This window comes from Phocoena phocoena, chromosome 4, assembly GCF_963924675.1.
Source record: "Phocoena phocoena chromosome 4, mPhoPho1.1, whole genome shotgun sequence".
In the NCBI taxonomy this organism is placed as follows: domain Eukaryota; kingdom Metazoa; phylum Chordata; class Mammalia; order Artiodactyla; family Phocoenidae; genus Phocoena; species Phocoena phocoena.
This window is the reverse complement of record NC_089222.1, coordinates 142,603,642-142,627,944: the sequence shown is the minus strand read 5'-3', so window position 1 is coordinate 142,627,944 and position 24,303 is coordinate 142,603,642. Positions and strand designations below refer to the sequence as shown.

The window sequence follows — 24,303 nt, the reverse complement described above, 5'->3', positions numbered from 1 at the left end:
CAGCGGAATGAACTGAGAGAGTTAACGTGCCAGAGAGTGAGAGCAACTGCAGGATTGGGGGTTCCGCCTCGTTCACTTGATAGCACAGCACGAACGCCCCGGCGCCATCCCATAGTCTCTACGGTGACGTTTGCAGTCGCAGCCCAAGGGGGCTGAGGGGCCACCGTGGGGGGCGCGGGAAGGGCCGGTGTCGCTGCTCGCCTGCCCTGCTGCAAGCAGAACGGCTTTAGGCTTTTGGTCTGCAGGCCACTGAGCAATATTTAAAATTTTTCCATAAAGCTTCTCAGTGCTAGAATATAAGGAGACCCCCGCCTTAGCTATGCCTCCGAGGCACTCTCCACTGCGAATGCATCGTGAATCACCTCGCGGTCCTCTACGGGGCACATCTTGACCACCTCTGTTTGCCAATACGCATGGCCCCGTGTGCTTCGTAAGCGGCTTCCCACGCAGCTCACTGTGAAGGAGGCCACCCTTCGTGTCAGCCACGTGTCCGTGCTGGTGGCCACGGGAGGATGGGTTCCTGCACCGGAAGCGCAACAGTCAAGGGTGCGTGACCTCAAGCCTTTTGATGCTGAGCCCCAGCCCCTGAGGTCATCTTAGGGTCACAAGTAGAACAAAACAAGAGGGAGAGAGAGGTAAGGGGAGCAGAAAGCCAGGGAAAGGTAAAATAAAACGGAAGAGAAATTTATCTGGGCTTGAAGGCAGAAGTGAAGGTGATGAGAGGTGAGGGGGCAGGCGGAAGAGGCTCTCGAGGTGAAAGGGGCTGAGACGCTCGTCACGTGAAGCACTTTCCATGTGCTGGGCGTCGTTTAAGAGCGTCACAGAACAGCTCCTCGAGGCTTCACCACAGTCCCGCCAGTAGATATCGTCACCTCCATTTTGTGTGCTGGGGGGCACACAGAGAGGTTGAGTGACTTGCTCAAGGTCACACAGCCAGTAGTGATGGAGCTGGGACTCGAACACAGGGAGTCATCCTCTCGACCCCTCAGCTTGGCGTGGGGGTGGGGATGGGAGGTTTGGTGAGTGCTTGACCCTCCCCTCCCTTGTGGGAGGGACAGAGGGGCTGGGACCGCCTTGGGGTGGAGTCGGGCTGGCGAGGGAGATAACCCCACCATCACGTGGTCAAACCAGACATCTCAGAGGGGCAATTTAAGGGGCTGAGGCTCTACTTTTATTTTAAAACAAATATGGACAGTCTATGTAACAGAATGACAATATTTCATGGCCTTTAAAGATAAAACATAAGTCTCTGAAGACGTTCTGAACTTCCAGGAGGCGACCCAGGGCCAAAGATGCCCGAGAGGTGCCCCGAGCTTTCCCTGCATTAGGCGCACGCAGTTCAGTGGAGAAGTTTGAGAAGTACTGACTTGACTTAACTCTCTTCATTTTAGAGTTGCAGGAACTCGCCCCAGAAATCGAGGGAATTTCCCAAGACACCTTCATGAATGACTAGTGGCTGAGCTGGGGTAGAAACCAGGATGTTTTTTTCTTCTACATTCAGCTATTTCGTGCAGTCTTCTCAGGGCTTGGCCGACTTCAAACCGGCTCACAGAGAGATGCCGGGCCCATGACCGGGCGGCCAGCACGTGACCAATCCGGGCATAGCCACTGGGGAGACCACATCCCGTCTTGCTTGGCTGCCCGGTCTGCACATGTCCCGAGGAGGGTCATCTTCTCCTAGTTGACAAAAGCATTCACAGGACTCTGGGTGGAGCCGGGGGAAGGTAGCCGGGGCCTTTCACGGGGGGGCCTCTGTGAAGCCAAGGGTCTCACTTAATGAGGGGGAGTATCATAAAAACTCTCCCCTGTGGGGCGGGCCGAATAGGTCACCCCAGAACTGCCCTGTTGACATAGGGAGCAAATTTAGCTGAAAGCACTTGAAAAACAGCCAGTGCAAGGAGGGTGGTCTGGACCCCCTTTTCCTCCTGAAAGTGAGAGATAAAGGTCCCCTTTGAGGGTTGCCCTCCCGGCACCAGGAGGCCAGGAAGTTCTGTACAAACAGACCTCCTTAGAATAGCGCTTCCTTTCCCCTTGCCTCACCACGTACTTAGTCTCTTTTCCGCAATGGTCTCTCTGTTCAACCCGGTATAAACGCATGTAGGTTTTGCCACTTCTTGGGGTCCTCATTGCCTTATGAAGGCTCCTGTGTCTTACATGGAATAAACTTACATGGAATAAATGTGTCTGCTTTTCTCCTGTTAATATGTCTTATGTCATTCAATTCTCAGGCCAGCTGAAGATGGAGAGATAGAGTTTGTCTTCCTACAACTGCCTGGCACTGGACACTGATAGACAGATGGACACTGGCCGGGGTGCAGGAACAGGGCCCCAGGGACCCCCATGATCCAGGACTTACCTCTTTAGGGAGGTCCCCACAGGGAGCACTTGGGGGGCCTTTGTGCCGCAGCCATCTATGGACTGGAGTATTTCAGGGACAAGAGGCCCAGCCCTACCAGCCGTCCAGCTGTCCACTGTCTCCGTTCTCAGCTCCGTCTGTCTATGAGATCGTCTCTGCCCATCAAGCAGGCCATGGGCCTCACAGTCCTCTGTGGCCCCATCACCCCTTCCGCAGACACTGGGGGATTTACCATCTCTGGAGAGTGGGACCAGCTCTTGTGCTTTGCAGGTGACAGTTATTGATAAACCTGGACTGGGTTGAAGAAACGCATTTCCAACAGTGGCACATACACTCGGCAGGCACAGAGAGGGCACGGCTCTGTACGAGTTAGCTATCGCTGCGTAACAAATAAACCCAGGGCATAGTGGCTGAGAACGACATTTATCATCTCAGTTTCCGTGGGGCGGGGATTCAGGCACGGCTGGGCGGACTCTTCGTCGGGGCTTCTCCCAAGCTTGCAGTCAAGGTGTCCGTGTGGGACCCCAGGCATCTGAAGCTCCACTGGGGTCTGCCCGCATGCAGTGCTCATCAGAAGGCAGGCTGGCTGTTGGCCAGAGGCTGCCCTAGTTCCTTGCCACGTGGACCAGAGCCTAACACAACTGCTGCTTCATTGGAGTATGCGAGCTGGGAGCACAGCAGAGAGAAGCCCTGCAGGACGGACGTCGGTCTTGAGACCTCAACACGGAAGTGACATCCTGTCATTCCTGCTGTTTTCTATTCTTTAGAAGGTAGTCACTGGAGGGATGGGTCACATAGGACACGAACGGCAAGAGGCAGAGTCATGGTTGGGGGCTGTCTTGGAGGCTGACCAGCTCCAGCACTGTGCCTCAGGGCAGACTGGCTGGAAGCAGCAGCGCTGACCGACACGCACCAATTTTGTGCCGGCCTGTACTCAGCACTTTACATCAATTACCTCCAACTTTGGGATGTCCTGCCCTGTGTCCTGTGTCACTGAACCCTGATACACAGACACTTGGAGAAGGTGAGCGACTTTCCCCCGTTGATTAATGAGGGACAAAGCCTGGTTCTGACCCAGATCATCTGGCTACACCGGCTCAATCTTCCCGCTGGCCGTGACCTTGGTCTTTCCTGAAGTTGAGGGGTTTTACTCTATGGAGGTGGCACCGGGCACAGCTGGGAAGGAGGAGAAGGACTGGGCCTGATGACTTGGATAAAGAACATTCTCACTGGGGAAACGCCAAGTGCCAAGGTTAAGCTGCCTTGACCTGTGGGTATTTGGAGCTGAGGCAGAGGTATGTCCTTGGGCTACTGGCTCTATTCATACCTTCTGGAAACCTGTCAGGGCTGACTCTTGGCAAAGTGACCCGCAGCCTGGGTTTGCAGGTGACTGAACACCGAAGAATAAGCCAGCTGCCGTGACAACACTCCAGTGGTCCCCTCGACATGGAGCCTTTCAGAGGTGTCGCCGAGACGCCCGCCTCTCGCTGGGCCACAAATGCAAGACAAACAGTTGCACAGGGACAGGGAGAAAGGCCTCGGCCTCAGCACGGCCCGTCCTGCAGGGGCCTGGCCCTCAGCGGGGCCTAGAGCTTCCTTGCTGTAGCCTCATCTCATCCAGGAACTGACGCTGCTGCGAAGGCCAGACCCGCCCACGGGCCAGATCAAGGTGTCCTTTCCTCGTCCGTGGGCCTGTCTTTCTGGCTGGGGGTCTGCATGCTGCAGACGAAAGACGAGCCCCTTAGAAGTCAGATTTCTTTCTGTTTTTCTTACTCTGGTTTAATAAGCAGGAGCAAAGAGAGAGTGCTTGGGGCCAGAAAGCCATGAGGGTGCCCTTGAGGGAGGTCATGTCGACGGGAATTTTCTCCTGGGCTGTACATCTTGTGGGTCTCCCTGTACGTAGAGCTGAAATGTCCTGAGTCAGAGCCTGTAAGACGTGAGGGTGGGTGAGCTTCCTGGGGCTGCTGTTAAGAAAGCACCTCACTCAGTACTCTGTAATGAGCTATATGGGAATAGAATCTAAAAAAAGAGTGGATATGTGAATATGTATAACCGATTCACTGTGCTGTACAGCAGAAACCAACACAACATTGTAACTCAACTACACTCCAATAAAAACTAATTAAAAGAAATAAACATTAGGTTCTGCTTCAATATTTAAAAAAATAAATAAACTGAGGGGTTTTAAAACAACAGAAATGTGTTCTCTCACAGTTCTGGAAGCCGGAAGTCCCAAATCGCTATCACTGTGCTGGCAAGGCGTGCCAAGGTGCCAGCAGGGCTGTGGTCCCTCCGGAGGCTCTAGGGGAGAAGCTGTTCCTCGTCTCCTGCAGCTGCTGTAGGCTGCCCGGTATCCTTGGTCTGTGGCCCCGTCACATGAATCTCATCTGTGTGGTCGCATGGCCTTCTCCTCTTCTGCGTGTGTGTGTGTGAAATCTCCCTCTGCCTTCCTTTTGTAAGGCCACCTGCGAGGACATTTAGGGCCCGTGTGGATAAGCCAGGATCATCTCCTCATCTCAAGAGCTTTAGCTGAATCATATCTGCAATGTCCTTTTTTGCTGTATAAGGTCAGAGTCACAGGTTCCAGGACTTAGGAAGGACGTGGGTGTCTTTGGGGGGCAATCATTCAGCCTTTCACGGATGGTGGCTGCCAGGCGGAGAGGTGCCCTTGGTGGTGTCGTCAGGCTCTGGGTGCCTGTGACCTCTGTCTCATGCTGCAGGTGGACCCAGGGACGCCTGCAAGGGAGCAGGTGTAGACTGGCGAAGTAAGCCACGGAGGACCTCAGTACACTGGAGAGCACCTCGGGCTGAGGGTCCTGGGTACACTGGAGAGCACCTCGGGCTGAGGGTCCTCTCTCCACCTCCTCCCTTCCTGCTGTCACACTCTGGAGGGCCCAGGGTCCCTCCAGGGACAGAGCCCGAGGCGTGCTCCACGCTCTGGCAGCCCGCGCATGGCGACCGGAGGTCGTCGCCCTGACCCCGAGCCTCGGTTTGAGTCTGAATCCTACCAGGAGTGGGACTTCAGGGACTTTGCATCTCGAGGCTGGATTCTGTCCCCTGGGGCTGTGGTTCTCACAGCAGCCCATGAGTGCAGGTCAGCAGGGGCCTGAGAAGGAGGGGGTGGGGCGGGGCCTGCTCTGAGGGCTCACAGGCCATCAGGTTGGCCACCCTGGCCGAGGTCACTCCCTCCACGCTATGGCTCGACGTCCCAGCACAGCTGCTCTGTCACTGTCGACTCCACGGGACTCTCCCAGGGACCCACAGGGGTCAGGACCCAAGGTCCAGCCACGCTGAACACCCTTGCTCCACAGCCTGCCCTGGTGACGGGGTCAAGGGGGCAGTGACGTCGCTGGTTGCTGACGCAGGCCCACTGCTGCTGCTGGAACGGCACATGGGGCTCAGGAACCCCCAGGCGGTGGTTTGGAGGAAGGATGCTGAGAGAGCCCCGCCCCCCCAGTGGGGTTCCTGGAGGCACTGCTTTGAGGGGTCCACTCCCGGCCCGTGAGCTTCTCTCCCCTCTGTCCCCACTGAGACCCGGGATCCCAGGTTCCTACAGACACGGGATGCTGTCCCCCAAGCTCCCTGCTTTACCACCCCTTTACCAGTGTTCTGGAGCTGCTGTGACCAAGTGCCACAAACTGGGTGACTTTGAACGACGGGAGTTTATTGCCTCATGGTTCTGGAGGCCAGAATCCAAGATCAAGGTGTCCCTGAAACCAGTCAGGGCGAGTCCTCCCAGGCATCTTCCAGCGTCTGGAGGCGGCTGGCAGTCCCTGGTGTCCTCGGTTTGTAGATGCTTCACTCCAGCCTCTGCCTCTAGGTTCCCAAGGCCTTCTCCCTCTGCGTCTGTCCACGTTTCTTGCTTCTTTAAGGACACTTGTTATAGGCTTGCCCTAATCCAACATGACCTCATCTAAACTTTGTGACATCTGCAAAGAGCCTACTTCCAAACAAGGTCACGCCCACGAGTACCAGGAGTTAGGACTGCAGCATCTCTTTTGGGGGACGTGATTCACCCCATAACCACCCCCGTGGGTGGGGCCACAGGCAGCGCCCCACCTGGCTGATGGCGCTATGTGAGGGGGTCTCCTGTTCATTCTTCACCGGTTTGGGGGGTAGGTTATTGTGGCCACAGCTGCCTGTCATCAGCTCCAAGAGGTGTGTGGACAGATCTGCCATTTCAGTAAACAAAGGATGTTGTGGCCATCGGGCCATCAGCCACTGCAGCCACCAGAGACTGTGCATCCTGAGGGGCTTCAGGACGGAGAAAAGCAGGATACTGGCCCCAGACCATTAAGGTGCATATCAAAGGAATGATTTCCATGAGCCCAGACTCCTGCATCTTCCCTTATACAGAAAAACCCTAAATCCATTAACTTGAGATGTCTGGTTTTTCTTTAATTAACAGTAACGTAATCTTTTGATGTTCCAACTACCCGGTATTTTTTGCAAAAACTCCTGTATAACAGCATATATGTGTGTATATATATATATCACTTTGCTGTACACCTGTACACCTGAAAGTAACACAACATTGTAAATTAGCTATACTATAATTCTTTAAAAAAGTTTTAAAAAAAGGTTAAAGAAAAACCACTCCTATATACCCTGGCTCCTCCCTGACCTCTTTGGAGCAGTTTCTCAGGGCTATCTGAGAGGCTGCCACCTGGGCTTGAGTCCTCAGAAAGTCCACCAAATAAAACATAATTCTTAACTTTCAGGTTCTGTATTTTTTTTTCAGTCGACAGGCAGCATGATGGAAACGCCAGGATTTTACCCAGAAGGGAATCAAGACTCCGGTGGAGAAAACAAGGAAAACAGACAAACTACTGCAGGGATCCCAGTGTATACTTGGGGTTTTGGTCATCTGACCAAAAGGGTCAAAGTTGACACCCTGCAAACATATTAGAATATCACAGAAATGATCAGAAACACCAGCCTGAAATTTGAGGAGAGCAGACGTGAACTGCTCCCAAGTTCAAACCTTCTTCGACGGGGCTCTGCAGCGTCCTTCCACTGTCATCTGAATCCAAATTCTGATTTGTTATTTTTCAGGGTCCTCCCTACTCCAATACAGCAGATTATTTTAAATAGCAAAGCGTGATGTAGACAACAGCGTGGACTGCAAACAGGAGGCTGATGGCCACCATAGCAACTCATCCTGCTACTAGGTCTACGTCACAAACGAGACGTACGAGGAAAAAGCGGGAAACAAAGCTATGCCAACAATATAGCCACATCTTTATAACAAGAAGAAGCAGACTCTTCTCCACCCCCACAACATACGCACGCAATACAGAAAAAGACTTTTTAAAAAACGCACTAAAATCTCAACAGTGGTTCTCACTGTAGGGAGTGTGGAGGTGGGGTCAGTTCTTTCCCTCCCTTCTTATAGGAACTCTGACTGGCAGGGTTGAAGAAATCCTTGCGGTTTGTCCCGAGCCCTGGGCAAGCATGGCTCTTGATCTCCGTTGAGGCTGTCGACTGCAAAAAACTGCACAACCTAAAAGGTGAGAATTATGTCTTATGTGGCGGACATACTGAGAACGTCAAGCCAGGGACACAGCCTCCCAGATGCTCTGAGGGACTGATCTGAAGAGGTCAAGGAGGTGCCAGGAGGTATAGGAGTTTCTGCAACAAAAACTAGGTAGTTGGAACATCAAAAGATTACTGTTAATTAAAGAAAAACAGACACCTCAAGTTAATGATCTCTCTGTATGGGAAGATGCAAGAGTCTGGGCTCATGGAAATCATTCCTTTGATGTGCACCTTACCGACCTAGGGCCAGTATCCTGCTTTTCTCCATCCCGAATCCCCTCAGGATGCACAGTCTCTGGTGGCTGCAATGGCTGCTGGCTTGATGGCCACAACATCCTTTGTTTACTGAAATGGCAGGCGACATTCCTCGTCCACAAGTCCAGAACCATGAGTTATGTGAATGCGCCTGACACCTCCTCTGTGTGAACAAGTGGGTGGCTTTTTTTTTTTTTCTTGTGCCAATTTACTATGGGAGGACAGCAGCCAAAGGGCATACCTTAAAGTTTCCAAGATACCTGAGTCTCAGGGTAAGCAAAGCTTATCTAGGATTATTTACCTGGTGATAGAAACAGCTCTTTGAAAAGTCTTTCTACCACTGTGTCAACAGTACTGAGTTAAAATGTAAATTATTAACACATTCTTATACAAAGAGACACAGAAGGCCCATAAATGGTATATCATAGTTACCCACACGATATTATTTTCCAGGTGCTTAATATACTTACAAAGCATAAAGGCTATAACTGTCAAGGGAGGGAGGCCAGTAAAGATCGCGTTTGCCGTGCTGCTTTGCAGATTAGAAAGTAAATGGAATGGCTCATATTTCAAAGACTTTTCTCAGCACCCATTGTCCTCTTGCCCAAGGAATCTTGTAGGTTTAGGAAGAAAGATTCTTTCTGAGAACTGAAAAATCTCCTATGGGCCAGACCCCATCCCAAAGCCAGGCCAGAAGTCCCTTTTCTGCCCCTTGGTGACTTTATAGAACTCGTTTTTCTCTAAGGCTGGTTGTCGTCTCCCCAGTGCGTGTGCTAATAATCAACCAGAGTTAAGTGTCACAGGAGCGGAACAGAATAGTCCAAGGACGTCATTGCCCCTCTCCAGTTGCTAGGCAACGCCTCCTTCGCGGAGATGGACAGAACAGGTTGGGGGAGATACCAGAAAAGAAGCCTTCTTATTCCAGGTCAGCCCCACTGCCCCCTGGAAGGGGACAAGACAGGGGAGCCTCTCTCGGGGCCACCCACTCAAGAGGCATCGTTGTCCCCTCTTCCCCTGCGTCCTCAATTCAATGGAAGAGAACTTGAAGCCCCTGGGTGCGGCTGGTGTGTGTTACCAAGTGTAATCCCGAGGGGAATTCTTCCATGCCCGCCGTCTCATCCTCTGCCATCAGCTGGTTACTGCCGGGACGGCCCGAGTGGGCGGCAACGGGCTCCATCAGTTTACTGGATTCCAACTGAGAAATGTCGCTCAACCATGGGGAGGTTGGCGATCTCCCGATTCACTGACTGCAGGTTGCAGACATTTGCAGCGGCCGTCAACCAGGTGGGATGCTGCTGCAACCCCTTTCCCAGGTTTTTACAGTCAGTTCATTGCACCATCTAAAAGAGTCCCCAGAGCAGGAGGTAGGGCAGGAGATGGAAGATGCGATCAGCTTTTGGACAGACCGACACAGACCAGGTTTTGGACTCCATCAAGCTCTGCTGTGTATACACTGACTGCAGCCTGGGACAGGGATCTTTCCACTTCCTTTGAAAAGTGGATATTTCCTCCTAGGAATCAGCCCAACAGAAATGCTTGCGCAGAGATATGCGTGACGGTGTTTATGACCACATTGGAATAGCAACAACGGCCAAAAACGGAGACTAGATGAAGGTGATTAATAGAGGAATGTCGTTATTTCTGCATATCTGTGTAATGAAATACTACTCAGGCATTAAGAAGAACGAAGTAGATCTATGTGTGTGGAGGTGGGAAGAAGCCCTTGATATTTTACCAAGAGGAGCAAATTGATTAAGTACATTACAAAAAGCTGTGTGTGTATAGATAGACATTTGTCTATTGTGAACGAATAGTTTTGCCTTCCATATCAGTAAACAAAAGATGTTGCAGCCATCAAGCCGTCACATTACAGCAGCTGGGATGGTGAGCCCTGAGGGAACTCGGGATGGAGACCAGCGGGTTGCCCACTGCCCACCTCTCAGCCAGGGGAGCCACCCGCAGCTGTGCGCCCTGTGGGGATTTGGGATGGAGAAAAGCAGGAGACCGGTCCCAGAGAGCTGAGGTGCACATCAAAGGAAGGATTTCAGTGAGCCTGGACTCTTGCATCTTCCCGTACATAGAAAAGCGCTAAATCCCTTAACTGGAGATGTCTGGTTTTCTTTAATTAACAGTAATCTTTTGATGTTCCGACTACCTGGTCTTTGCCGCAAAAACTCCTACATATCCTGGCTCCCCCCCTTGCCTCTTCGGAGCTGTCGCTCAGCGTGATCTGCGATGCTGTGTCCCAGGCTTGAAGTATGCAGCATGTCCACCAGATAAAACATAATTCTCGACTTTCAAGTTGTGCATTTTTTCCAGTCAACACGATTAGACTTATGTAATATATATACTATGAGCGTTTACACAAGTTTGAAATACTGAGTTGTAAACAGTGGTTAACTGATACCTATTCTATTCAATTTATTCTGATTGTCTTAAAAAAAGACATTTAAAGTGCTGGTTTTTTCAGATCAGAATCCAGACGGGGCTCACACAGAACACGTGGGTGTTGCTTCTCTTAAGTCCCTTCTGATTGGCAGCAATTCTTACAGCGTGTGTTTGTTAAGGAAACTCAGTTATTTGCCCTGAAGAGTTTTCCACATTCTGGATTAGGTTGTTTGTGTCTTTAGATGTTCTTTAAGATAATCCTCCATCCCCTGTATTTCTTGTAGAATGGGAGATCTGTGGGTAGGCTGAAATGCAGGTTCAACTCCTTTAGCAAGAATACTTCACAGGAGTTGTGTGCTTCCAAGTGTATGACATCAAAAGGCAGATGCTGTCTGGGTGCCTCGGTTTGGGGACTGCTGTCATCCCTAGGATGGCTGCTGTCAGTCTGTTCCCCGCCAGCCTTTCAGCTCGGTTTCAGCAGCCACTGAGAATCCGGGCTCAGATCTATCATGTCACTGGGCATTGCAAGGTGGCGGTTATCTAAGTTTATCACCCCTTCTACATTTATAACCTGGAATTCTTCTATAAAGAACTTTCCTTCCACCCCTATTTGGTTACCCTAAAATACTCTTTTTCCAGGAAAGTCCGGATACATGATTTATTCTGTCCTTTTAATCAATTTTCAGAATCATTTTTGGTTTCCTAGTGACCTCTGTAGATCTCTAATTATATACATACATGTTTATAAACTATATATATACTCATATATATATTTTATGTATATATTTATATGCATAAAATCTTGTGCATTTTACGCACTTAAGGATTTTTATATAATTGGTGTGTTTCACTCTATAGCAGGAGTTATTCTTTTGGAGGATGAAATTACTCCTCCTTCAGTGTGCATCAGTGGGAGCTCCTTCAGGTTGGCTCCTGTGTCCTGTTGATATGATCTCAGTAGTCCTTGAGAGCTTCCTTGCTTGGGGGCTCAAGATGTCCCAGACTCCTTAAGCTCATTTCCTGCCCCAGTAGCCTACCTTTCTTTCAGGGAGCACCTGGTCCTTTTCAGTGGGAAATGAGATTTAGCAACCACATGTGAGATCCTGGGGCACTCATTGCTACAGGGCTGCCATTGCTTCCAGGTCCTTTGCTGCAGACAGAGGTGCCCAGATATTAGGTTTATTAGGGAGCTCTCTCAGGATCAACATCTGTGGAGGGGAGGGTCTTTTGGAGCTGTCCTGAGCTGGGACGCCAGCCCAGGTCTTTATTATCCTGGACCAGTTATTGGATGTGAGTTTCCCTGAAAAGGCAGTCTGACCATGGTCAAGACTGTCAACTGAAGCAACTCCCAGAAAGTGATAAGCGATATCGAACAACTGCCTTCTAACTTTTCTAATTCTTTCAGCTGTGTCTAATATTTTGTCTGAGTTTTTAATTTCCATGACTTGACTTTTTATTCCTAGAAGTTCTATTTGTTTCTCCTGAAGTCTGTTTCTTTCTTCTATTTTAATAGACTATCACTCTGCTTTCATAATTCTCTCTTTTATTTCTTTAAATAAAAGTAAATAATTAAAACTAAATGTTTTTCCTCTTATGGTCACCATGCATCCCCAGGACTTATTTGTTTTATAAATGGACGTTCTTACCTTTTGATCCCCTTTACCCATTTTGCCCACCCATCTCCCCACCTCTGACAATCACCAATCTCTTCTCCGTATCTATGAGTTTTGTTTTTTCCTTAGATTCCACATAGAAGTGAGATCATACAGTATTTGTCTTTCTTTGTCTCACTTAGTTCACTATTCATAGTCATTTTAAACTTTCATTCCGACAGCTCCAACATCTGGGTCATTTTCAGTCTAGTTGTGTTGACTGCTTTGTCTGTTGACAATAGATTGATTTTCCCCTGCTTTTTTGTATATCTATTAGTTTTGTTGAATAACAGATATTATGTGTTAATTTAAATGGGCATAAACAATGTTTCCTTCTGGGAATGGGTATGTCTCGTCTCTTCTTCTGTCAGGTCATCAGTGTGAGAGGAGGTTTGAATCTACTTGCTTTGACCTTGGATTGGGTTTTATTATCATTTGAGGACCTTCAGGGTACCAGCAACTTCAGATTCCTTGTGGGGACCTGTGCTTCGTGCTTAGGGTGATCTGAGATGCGGTGTCCCAGGCTTGAAGTATGCAGCATGTCCACCAAATAAGACATAATTCTCGACTTTCAAGTTGTGCATTTTTTCCAGTCAACTCTATCAGACTTATGTAATATATATACTACGAGCGTTTACACAAGTTTGCTTCTCCGTTTGCGAGGGTTGGGGAGCAGAGCGAGTTCACTCTGTCCTGTATTTTCAGCTGTCCTACGCGTCTGGCACACAGAAGGGACCTCTACATGCATCTGCCTTTCCCTGGCGGAGAACGCTGCTGCTCAGGCATCTGTGCTGGCCAGGCTGGGGCCAGGGGGCAGGGAAGGGTCTCTGGTCCCGGCCCAGGGTCAGCCTTGGCAGGCCCTGTGTGCCTGGGGCTTGGGGATGAGGCTTTCTCAGACCTCTGCCTCTTCTCCCTGGGATGGCCGGACCCCCTTTTGTGTGTGTGGTGGGTTTGTGTGAATGTTTCCAGCCTTCCCTGTATAGACGCCCTTTAGGCACCAGGTGGGACCCTGGACCCAGGCCTGTTTCCTGTGCCCCACTCGGAGGGAGGGGAAGTCCTTCCCCATCCACAATGTGAGTCTCGAGTGGTGGATGTGAGGACACACCTTCCCCCACCCTCCACCCACCAAGGACCTTCAGCTGAGCCATCGGGAAGAGGGCTCTTTGAGGAGGGTCTTCCGTGCTTGTGATTTGTATATACTTTCAGGAAGGAAGCTTCAAAAATATGTGAAGCTAAAACAGGGGGACAGGCTGCATTGAGAAAGCATGGTTTATTTGGCTCACATGGGGCATGGTTTCCTGCTGGAGACAGAGGAGGACCCTGGGGACCAGGGCTTCCCAGGGGGAATGCGTCAGCTCACGGAAGGGCCCAGGTCATCCTGCCACCTCCTCGCCCGAGTTCAGAGGGTTGGCTGAGCGTGCTTGTCGTCTACCACACGCAGAACCTGGAGGCCCACCGAGGACTCGTGCCGGGAGGGGTACAGGTGTGACCCCCTCTGCGCTGGGAGCAGCTGGGAGGAGCCTCGTGATCAGAGGCCGGAAGGGATGCTAGGGGGGCGGGTCTGCAGAGCAGGGTGGGGCGGGAGGGCTGGCGGCACACAGAGGAATGGCAGGAGGAGGCCACGCGCACAGGCTTGTAGCTCGCGGGTACACACACGGCAGGCTTGCGGCTCACGGGCACGTATACAACTGGCTTGCAGCTCACGGGCATGCCGGTCGCCTGGCAGGGGCTGGACGTGCAGGAGGACGGCTGGCAGGAGCTGGGCACGCGGCAGGCAGCCTGGCAGCCCGAGGGGCAGCTGGTGTGGCACACGGTGGCGCAGGGCTGGGCTGGTGTCGGGAGGAGGGTGGTGATGTCTGCAGGCTGCCTCCCCGGGGGCCTTTATACCCGGGCCGTGGACGTCCCAGCGACACAGCAGCACAGCTGTTGACTTCCTCGTGGCTGCTGTCATCGTGCTTCCCCAGCATCTTATTATCCTGGGACGTGCTTCCCTGTGCTGTTCTCCACCATAAACTAGTTTGGCTTTGAGGCCAGTTCCTCCTTCTGCAAACAGGATGTTCTGGTTTGCCTTCCCGTGGGGTTCGTGGTGTTTCTCCAGGCCATCGCTGTGCACAGAGCACCCCAGGATCCACTCAGAGTGCGGTACCCTTTTACTCCTTTTTATCTCACGCCGTCAGCGAAGACTTTGAGGCCGTCACGTATTTTGAGTTTTTATCTCGCACAGGAAAACATTGAAGGAGGAGTCTGCAAACTGCCGTCTGTGAGACAAGTCTGTCCTGCTGCTTGTGTGTGAATGAAGTTCTCTGGGGCACAGACACGTCCGTGCATTTAGTGTGTCTAAGGCTGCTTTTCCCCGACAACGCTGAGTCGTTGTGAGTGAGACGGTGTGGCTGCAAAGCCTCTGCCCTTTACAGAAAGTTTGCCAGCTCTGCCTTACGTCATCGTACGAGAACTGATTTGTTCATGCAATAGATTATGCTCTGGGCAGGCAACGGAGACGTCCGGCCTCATGAGCTTTCCAGGGCGACGAATAAATAGAAAATGAATGCATGGAATCGTTCCGGGGGGCGCTGAGACCTGGAAAGGAAAGCAGGTTCAGCAGACAGAGAGAAGTGGGTGCTGGTGGGTGGTCTGGGGGTCTCGGGGAGGCAGTGATGCTGAACCGGCACTGGGTGCAGTGAAGGGTCAGGGACGGTGCTCCAGGCTGTGGCAGTCAAGGGGCTGTGAGGACCCTGCTGCAGAAACCGGCGTGTTCCAGGAGCAGCGTGAGGTGCTAGGGAATGGGTGCAGAGGGACTGGCTCAGATCATGGATGGAAGACGAAAGAGTCGGTGAATTGAAGATACATCAGTAGAAAGAATCCAATCTGAAGAAGAGGCACAAGGGGTCAGGAAAAATGAAGAGGGCCTGCGAGACCACATCAGAAATCCAATCTGAAGAAGAGGCACAAGGGGTCAGGAAAAATGAAGAGGGCCTGCGAGACCACATCAGAAATCCAATCTGAAGAAGAGGCACAAGGAGTCAGGAAAAATGAAGAGGGCCTGCGAGACCACATCAGAAGGGCTAACACGCAAGGGATTTCAACCCAAGACGGAGAAGAGAATCACATGGGAGCCTAAGAATATTTTGAAGAAATACTGGACAAAATCCCCAAATCTGATGTTAAAATATTCCAGTTTACAGGTCCAAGAATCTCAGACCACCCCTAAGGTCCCAGCACCGTTAGGCACAATGGAAAGACCACGGATTCCAGAGTGAGGCTGGGCAGCCTCAATGCCTGCTTCTCCGTTTGCAGTGGTGAGAACGTGCACACGTCCTGGGATCCTTCCAGGTCTTCCTGATTGAACATCTGTGCGGATCCCGCCCTCGGATGGTGGCAGGATTGACAATTGATCAGTTACGAGAGAGTCCACATAAAATGCTTAGTTCAGCTCTGGCACAGAGCTGGAGCCCCGCCGTTACGATTATGGCCATAACGTGGCCACAGCCCCCAGTGAGGCGCCCGACCCTGAGGGAGAACCTTCTGGATCACTGAGTTTCCAAATCGCAATGGGGGACGCTGGCGCGGTGAGGGTGACTCTGCTTCTGTGGACAAAGGACAGGATGTTTAACCTGGGGAGGGCCTTGAAAATCGTGAAGTGGGGCCCCTGTCCCCAACTGACGGCCTTTCCCCATCCAACCCAGGCTCCGATTTCAGAAATCACAGGGCCGCTGGGTCACCGTCAGCCTCCGGCTGAGAAGGAGCTTCCTGCACTGAATCACTGCCACTGGAAACCCCAGGAAGAGACCCGAGGGGGGGACGAGGAGGAAAGACAACAGGCCGCTACGAGGAAGACACCGGGTGCCGCATGGCCAGGACGCCACAGCCCAGTATGAAGGCTGCCCCGGGGAAGGAGCCTCTGGACCAGCCCTGTCCTCTGCCCTGACCGCACCCAGCCCCATGCCACCGTGTGCCACGCCAGCTGCTCTGAGGGCTGCCAGCTGGCCTCCTGCGTGCCCAGCTTCTGCCAGCCTTCTTGCCGTGTGCCTTTGAGCCACAAGCCTGCTGTGTGTGTGCCCGTGAGCTGCAAGCCCATTGTGTGTGTGGCCCCCTCCTGTCAGGCCTCCGGGTACTTCTAGCTCTCCTGCCCTGCCCTGGGTGCCCAAGCATGGGAAGGCGGCCGGCCTCTTGGCCGAGGGGCGAGCTCCCAGCGCTCAGCCCGAGGGACCCCACTCTGTCCCCTGAACTTACGAGATCAGTCCTCACCCTGCTCTGCGTGGATTGAGGGCAGGTCACTTCCTGAACTGACCCCTTTTAGGTGAAAAGGTCTTCTGCTCAGCGGCTGATATGTGGTGCCCCGCGTCCCCCCACCCCGGGTCTAAATGGAACCGAGATGTTCCACTGGCAAGCAGGGCTCCTCTGCCTCCTGATGGGTGGGAAAGAGCCTCGAGGGGACCTTCCGTGGTCCCCCAGAGATGCCCATGGCCCGACCCCAAGACTGTGATGCGTCCCCTCACACGGCAAAGAGATTTTGCCGACGGGAGTAAAGTAAGGGTCTTGTGATGGGGGATGGTCCTGAGTCACCCGGGTGGGACTTGGGAGAGGGGCCGGGGAGACTCGGCCACAGAAGGGGAGGCCGCGGGAAGAGGGAAGCCAGACGCTAGGCCACGAGCTGAGGATGCGGTGCCTCCGGCTGAAAGACACGAGGATCAGACTCTGGCCGGAGCCTGCGGCGAGAAGCGGGCAGCCCACGTGGTGACCGTGGCCCGTGAGACTCACTCCCGATTTGGCCTCCACAGCTGTGGGGTGACACTTTGTGTTGTCTCAGCCACGTGGCCCTGGCACTTGTTAGGGCAGCCGCAGGACAGTCCAGCTTCTTGACGGCACAGCCTCGGACTTCCACCCTCCCTCCGCGGTCCTGCCAGCTGCACCATCAGGGCCGGGGGACGAAGGGAAGGAGGGGAGCCACTCGGGGCTGCGGAGCCAGCTCCCCTCGCCCTGCTGTGCGGTCTTGGAGCCCATTTTTCCTCGGGGGCCCTTCCTGCTGGGCGATAGGACCCTCAGCCCCCAGCCGGGGGAGGAAGCCCCTCCGGCGGGTCCTTGCCCTTCTCTGGCGCTCGCTGTAGCTGATGATGTCTCTGCCCAGGTCTGTCCCTCTCCAGGCTCTCTCCCCTGGCCTGAGCCGGCCCTGTCCTCTCTCCCACGTGTGGGGACTCTCAGACCACCCTGCCCCTGAGCATCCAGTGCAGATTCAGGGCACCTTGGCACCGGGCAGTTTTGGGCCTCCCTGCAGGGGACTCTATCACACTCCTGGTGACCCCCTGGGAGCCCCTCCTTTGCCTGCAGAGGACATGACTGCCCCAGTCCCTCCTCCTCAGGAGGGTGAGGGGACATGGCACAGCTTTCTCCAGGGATGGCTCTTGACCCCAGCAGGCACGGGCCTGGACCCGTGACACACAGACCCCCTCCTGGCTTCTCCACCCTGTCTAGGGGGCTGAAGTTGGGGAGGGGCTGGGGTAACGTCCAGGGATGCAAAGTACACAGACTGGGTACTGTCTTTTTTTATTGTTTTTTCTTTCATAATTTAAATTTTGCTGGTTGTTTTGAGGATCAGTACACAGACATTTCAATTTGTAGACAATTCTTAACGTATGTACCAAAAATCTAAAAAATCATGTCGTTGTGATTCTTTTCTGAACAGTGATTCCAGTGACTTTCCAGCTTAAAATGTGGAGGCAGATTTTCCTTGATGGGATATCAAGTACCAATATCTTCAAATACTGATATGCTGTTACATCGGAAGTCCCACTATTTCACAATTTATTTTTTTATTTTTGTTAGTTTCTGCTTTATTACAAAGTGAATCAGTTATACATATACATATGTTCCCATATCTCTTCCCTCTTGCGTCTCCCTCCCCCCCTCCCTATCCCACCCCTCTAGGGGATCACAGAGCACCGAGCTGATCTCCCTGTGCTATGCGGCTGCTTCCCACTAGCTATCTATCTTACGTTTGGTCCACTGTTTCACAATTTAATATCACATACACTACATACTCTATTTGTCAATCGTTCACAGAACGTTAACAAAGTTACTAGAAGAACTGGACTGTCACGACCAAAGATGTTACAGAGTGCGCAAAACTCTGCCCAGGAGAGCCAAGATCAAGGGGTGAGTGGTTTGCTTTAGGAAACAATTCTACCAAAAGCAACGCGGGAAGAGAAGTAATTTAAAGTGTTCAAGACATCAAATGCGCAACTGACTCCAAATTGCCGTGTAGTACGCTTTGTATTATAGGATATAAAAGCTACCTCCCAACTGTGGGATGTTAAGCTGACACCCAAGACAATCAAAGCCTCCCATATTCAATATCCCACTATTTTCTCATTGTACCAAAAAATAAACAGCAAGTGATTTCACCCCTTAAAAAAAGACATTCACCTTCCTTCCGCGCCGACAGTGCTCTCTCAGACATGGTGAGCATTCCTAAAACCCACCGGCACCACAAAGAGACACAGTACAAGGGCAAGGATTCTCTGTGTGCCCAGGAACAGCGGCGTCCTGACAGAAGCAGAGTGGCTATGGCGGGCAGACTGAGCCGATTTTCCGGAAAAAGGCTAAAACTACAAAGAAGCTTGTGCTGAGGCTTGAATGCATTGAGCCCAACTGCAGGTCTAAGAAAATGCTGGCTCTTAAGAGATGCAGGCATTTTGAACTGGGAAGAGATAAGAAGAGAAGGGCCAAGGGATCCAGTTCTCAGACTCATATTTTGTTTTATTATGAAGACAATAAAAACTTGAGACTGTTTACTTCATTTACCTTCAGTTGGTTTTTTTTTTTTTTTTTTTTGCAGCGCGCGGGCCTCTCATGTTGTGACTCCGGACGCGCAGGCTCGGCGGCCATGGCTCACGGGCCCAGCCGCTCCGTGGCATGTGGGACCTTCCCGGACCGGGGCACGAACCCGCGTCCCCTGCATTGGCAGGCGGACTCTCAACCACTGCGCCACCAGGGAAGCAAGCCCTCAATTGGTTTTTTGGAAGGGAAATAAACTAGTGCCATCCATAAAATTCTCCTTGGGAAACTAAAAAAAAAAAAAAAGCATTTACTCTTAAAAAAAGTGGGATGAGGTAGGATTCCCTCCTTTTTAAGAAATGTTTCTAGAGCTACTAAAAAACTTGCACTTACAAAATAGTTGATAAAAATATTCCTCTGGATTGTACAAGAAGGGAGACAGGGACCACTGATAGGACTGGGTGTGTGTGATATTAATCAGACTCGGCTTCTTCCTCTCCTCCTTCATCAGAGGGCAGGCTGTCCTCGTTTTTAGTTTCTCCATTTTCTGCAGGTAGGTCTCCTTTAGTCTCTTGGTTAGCCACTTCAGCCTGTTTTCCCTTTGCTCGCCTTTTCCCTTTTGTTTGCACTTTTTTTGGCTGAAGATAAGTTCTTTCCAGCCACTTTTTGGACTTCGTTTCCACTTTTGCAGGAGGCGTTTTAGCTGACAACCTCGCCGATCTCCTCTCGGGCTCCTGCTTCACCACTGCCTCAGGGGAGCTGACCTTCCTCTTGGGCATCATGGCTGCAGGGCCAGCGCGTGCCGGGTGCCTGCGGGCTGTGGTGCAGGGGGAGCCTCTGCAAAGATGGGCTGCCTGGCCGCTGCCAGTGTACTGACTTAAACAGCACACATGTATGGTCTCCCGGTGTGGAGGCCAGAATTGGAGATCAGGGTGTGGGCAGGGCTGGTCCCTTCCCAGGGCGGCGAGGGAGAATCTATCCCCTCTTCCGGCTCCTGGCGTTTGTTTGCTGGCGTCTCTGGGGTTCCTCAGCTCGTACAGGCATCACCCCGATCTCTGCCTTCACCCTCACAACATCTTCCCTCTGCGTCCAGAGTTTCCTCTTTTTTTTTTTGATAAAGACACCGCCATATGTCTTTGGATTAGGGCGCACCCCACTGGCCTCATTTTAACATGATCACATCTGTAAGGACATCATTTCCAACTAAGGTCACATTCAGAGGTATTCGGAGTTAGGACTTCAACATATCTTTGTGGGGGGACACAATTCAACCCACCAGAGGGGCAGCTCAAAGCTGCAAGACGAGTCCAGCCCCTCCTTCGTGCACCCGCGTGGCCGCGCCGCCGTTCCCCTTGTCCTGTGACATCTGACCTCTTGGTTCCTGAGGAACCAGGAGAGTCCAATTTGAGAATCCCACCTCACTTGACACTTGACGAGCTCACTGTGCACAGAGGCCCCACTCGTGTCCGGAATCATGGTGATTATGGGAGGAAGGTGCAGGCCTGCACGTGGGATGGCCCAGAAAGTGCCGGCTCAGCCTCCGTGGTGTGAACGCGGGCCCCTCAGGAGCAAGGACACTGGGGCCGTCCTGGGGAGGGGGTTGAGGGGATGCCCAGGGAAGGCACCATCCCCAAGAGAAGGAAGCTTTTGCCACAGTAGGGTGCCAGTGGGGAGCTCTTTGGGAACGAAGAAATAGCCCAAGGAGTGCCATCAGGGCATCCTTCCTGTTGGAAGGCACATATCTAGAAACTTCCATCACTGTGATGTCACATGATCATGAGGGTGTGAAGTGCAGAAGGAGTTATTAGAGTACCCACTACTCCAGCACCTTCTCACCATGCTTGCTTTCAAACCAAACCTCCCTGCCAGGCCTGTTTATTTTCACCTGTATCCAAGCCAGGCCATTTTATGTCACCTCCTGGCCTTTCCGACACCCTCCCGGACACCCCCAGGGTGTCACCTGCGCTGTCCACCAGGCAGGGGAGGAAGGCTTCGCGGGTTGCTCTTGTTTCATGGGATGACTTTGAGGGTGGTGACTCTCCATGTCTTAGTCACGTGGATGATAGATGTGTCACGGTGACAGAGGAGCTCGCCTGAGATCTGGAGGCTCTCAGAGGATTTAGAATTGTCGTTTTGTTGCAGACATGTTCTAAACAAGCTCTCCAAAGTAGAGACCTGGGTGTCTCTAACCGATTCTCTCCTTCCGGGTCTGCGCTGTGGCCTGACCGGCGTGGACACCCACAGCGCCAGCAGTCAGCCCGTTTTCTGCTTGGTGTCACTTGGTACACATGCGGCCACGTGTCCTGCTCGTGTCCCATCTGCTGTCCCGTCAGGAACCCCGAAGATGCCCTGCTCATCCTTCTGATGGACGATTTAGTGTCCCTGTGGGTTGTGGGTTCTGGTTTCCACGTGTGTCAACATCCCTGTACTTCACTTTTCTTGGGTTGGGGTGAAGTGGAACCTTCTCTATGTCTTTTAACTCTTTGTGCTATGCAGAGTCCATCAAGGCCTTTGTCCATTGTCCATAAGGAGTTGGTTATATTTTCTTAAAACTTGAATGAACAGGTAAAGGGTACAGGTCTTGAATAAACTGGGGCAAGAGATTTAAGAGCTGAGGCAGGTTTGCAATCTGGCCATTTCCTGTTTAAAGATCCTCTTCGGGTTTTGCTCTGTCCCCTCTTCCCTGGATGGAGCTGAGCTGGGGTGGGGGCGGAGCCCCCTGGGAGGTGCCTTCAATTCCTGGTCCCTCCTGCCTGGCCTCCACTGTTCTGCTCCTACGGACCCCATCAGCCTGCTCGTGACTGGGGGATAAGTAGGGTGCCGGATGCTGACATCATCAGTCTGACTGCTGCCCATTTGACTCTAGAGCTAGTGGTCCACTGAGACTGCAGGCTCATCCTCCCCGCTGTCTTGAGGGTTTGTTCACAAGGTGTCTTTTTTGCTCTGTGCCTTCTCACTCAGGCCTTGAAACCTTGAGTAGAACGAGTGATGTCTGAACTGACCCTGCACCGCCTTCGGGGCCCACAGGAACTCGCACGCAGACCAGTACGCAGGCAGGCCTCCTCTGGGTGGGCACCTCCCTCCAACGGTGCTAGTCCTGGACTCTCAGATCCCGACCCAACAGGGTTTCTGCAGCTCCCCACGTACATTTAACCTGCACAGGCAGGGGGGTGGGCATGGGAGGAGCCCAGGGCCCGCTCAGGGTCCGAACCTTCTGCCCCCACGCCCGTCTCCCTTGCCGGCTTTGGGGAGGGTGGGCCCTGGGGTAGGAAGGGACACAGAGCATGCAGATGACACCCGCTTTCAGATCCTGGGGTCTTTCAGCTGCTTGAACTCGGATTTGAGACTATGTCTTTGAGGAGGACACAGTGTTTTATTGATGATAGCAGCTAACCTTTGTCACATGGGATTCAAGCTGCCAACCCGCAGAGGAGGCACCCAGGGCCCGCAGTCCACCCTGGTCGAGGGGTCTGTGGGATGGACGGCAGGTTCAAATCCCTCTGGGCAACCACTGAGTGTCAAGCGATGGGGAGAGGGGAGGTCCTGGTGCCAGCAGAGGGGCAGGGGCTCCCGAGAGACAGCAGCTTGTGGGGGGCAGACGATCCAGCCGGTCAGCAGCAGGACGTGCCCAAGGCGGGGACGCAGCAGGCGGGGCAGCAGGTGGGGCGGCAGATCAGGGACGCGGAGGAGGAGGGTCTGCGGCAGGACGAGCGGCAGGACGAGCGGCAGGGGGTGGGCTGGCAGCATGAGGGGGCTGAGCAGGGGGGGCCTCCCAGCACACGGGCTCGCAGCACGCAGGTGTGCGGCAGACGGGCACACGGCAGGCCTGCTGGCAGGGGGAGCAGGTGCGGCAGGGGGGCTGGCAGCTAGACTGCCGGCGGCACGAGGCCATGCAGGGGCCGGTGCAGGCTGGTTGGCAGCAGGGGCTGGGCACGCAGCTCACCGGGGCGCAGACGAGGGTCAGGCAGGGGGCCGGGGCGCAGCCGCTGGGGGCGCGGCAGGGGGGCTCGCAGCAGCTCTCTGGGCAGTCGTCCACCTGCCAGCAGGAGCCGGTGCAGGAACCGGGCAGGCAGAGCCGCTGCCGTAGCTCTGGGCGCTGGAGCACACGGACAGGGTGGATGCGGCCATGGTGGGGCAGGGGGGCTGAAGGAGGGTGTGAGTGTGTGTGAGGTGCTGGGGATATCCGCTTTTATCCCCCCCCCCACCCCAGGGTGTGCGTGTGGCCCCAGCAGGAGGCTCCCACGCCTGCCCTTGTTGATGTTTGGAGTTGTTGCACGAGCCCCTCATTAGGGCTGCTGTGTTTTCTACAATCAGCTTTTACTCATTAAACTTGTGAGTACGTTGTAAGAATCTGTTTTCTCATCTGTTCTTTGGCTCCAGAAAGCTTGTAGGGAGTATACGACGCACGTTTCTGCTGAGTGGCTGTCTCGGTTCTTAAGTCACATCCAGGTATGCGTTGGGCGTGAGATAAACTCCCAGCCACTGGCAGCCCCTCCCTCACACCAGCTGTGCCAGTGTGAGAACACAACAGGGAAAGATGCCCAGCACTACTGCAGCCCAAACTATAAAGCACCTAAGAGGAACGTTAGGAAATTAAGTTGTGAACAAAACAGTAAACTTTACCGAAGAGCACACACATCCTGTGTCCACTGGGACCCGAGAGAGTTGTGGGCAAGAAACTTGAGACTGTAGAATCTCCACTCTCCCTGGATGGATCCACCGCTGATGTGATTTCAATCAGAACCCAAAAGGAATCTTTTTGGTATACAAAGTGAAGATATTGAACCACCAGAAAACACTTGCAATATAAAATTTTAAAGCCTTTACAAATAAAACAGAAGTAGATGTGATGGCTATATGATAGTGCTGTGTAAAACTTTTGAGGAACTGCTAGACTATTTTCCATAACAGCTGTACCAGTTTACATTTCTACTAGTAATGTACAAGGATTCCAGTTTCTTCACATGCTCATTGATATTTCTTTTCTGTTTGTTTGTTATTCATTTGTTTTAAATTATAGCCACCCTAGTGGGCATGAAGTGGCATCTCCCTAATGACCAGGGATACTGGACTTCCTTTCTTGTGCCTGTTGGTATATCCTCTTTCAAGAAATGTCAGTGAAAGTGCTTTGCCCATTTTAAATTGGATTGTTTGTCTTTCTGTTGTTGAGTTATAGGAGTTTTTAATGTATTCTGGTTACTAGGCCCTTAACAGAATTATGATTTGCAAATATTTCCCCTCAGTCTATGGGCCGTCTTTTCACTCTCTTGATAGTGTCATTTGATACATAGACTTTTTATTAGTAGTATTTTTAAAATTTATTTATTTATTGCGTTGACCAAA

At 52.4% G+C, this 24,303-nt stretch overlaps 1 protein-coding gene and 1 pseudogene across 1 annotated transcript; both read right to left on the bottom strand.

Annotated features, from left to right (window-relative positions):
- Window positions 1-317: 317 nt before the first annotated feature.
- On the bottom strand, window positions 318-23,088 carry LOC136122128 (keratin-associated protein 10-2-like). Its single transcript, XM_065875922.1, is given in 6 exon segments — window positions 318-520; window positions 780-886; window positions 13,646-14,018; window positions 22,589-22,726; window positions 22,729-23,043; window positions 23,046-23,088. Coding segments are annotated over 6 exon segments (1,179 nt in total).
- On the bottom strand, window positions 19,434-19,739 carry LOC136122193 (non-histone chromosomal protein HMG-14 pseudogene; annotated as a pseudogene).
- Window positions 23,089-24,303: the final 1,215 nt, after the last annotated feature.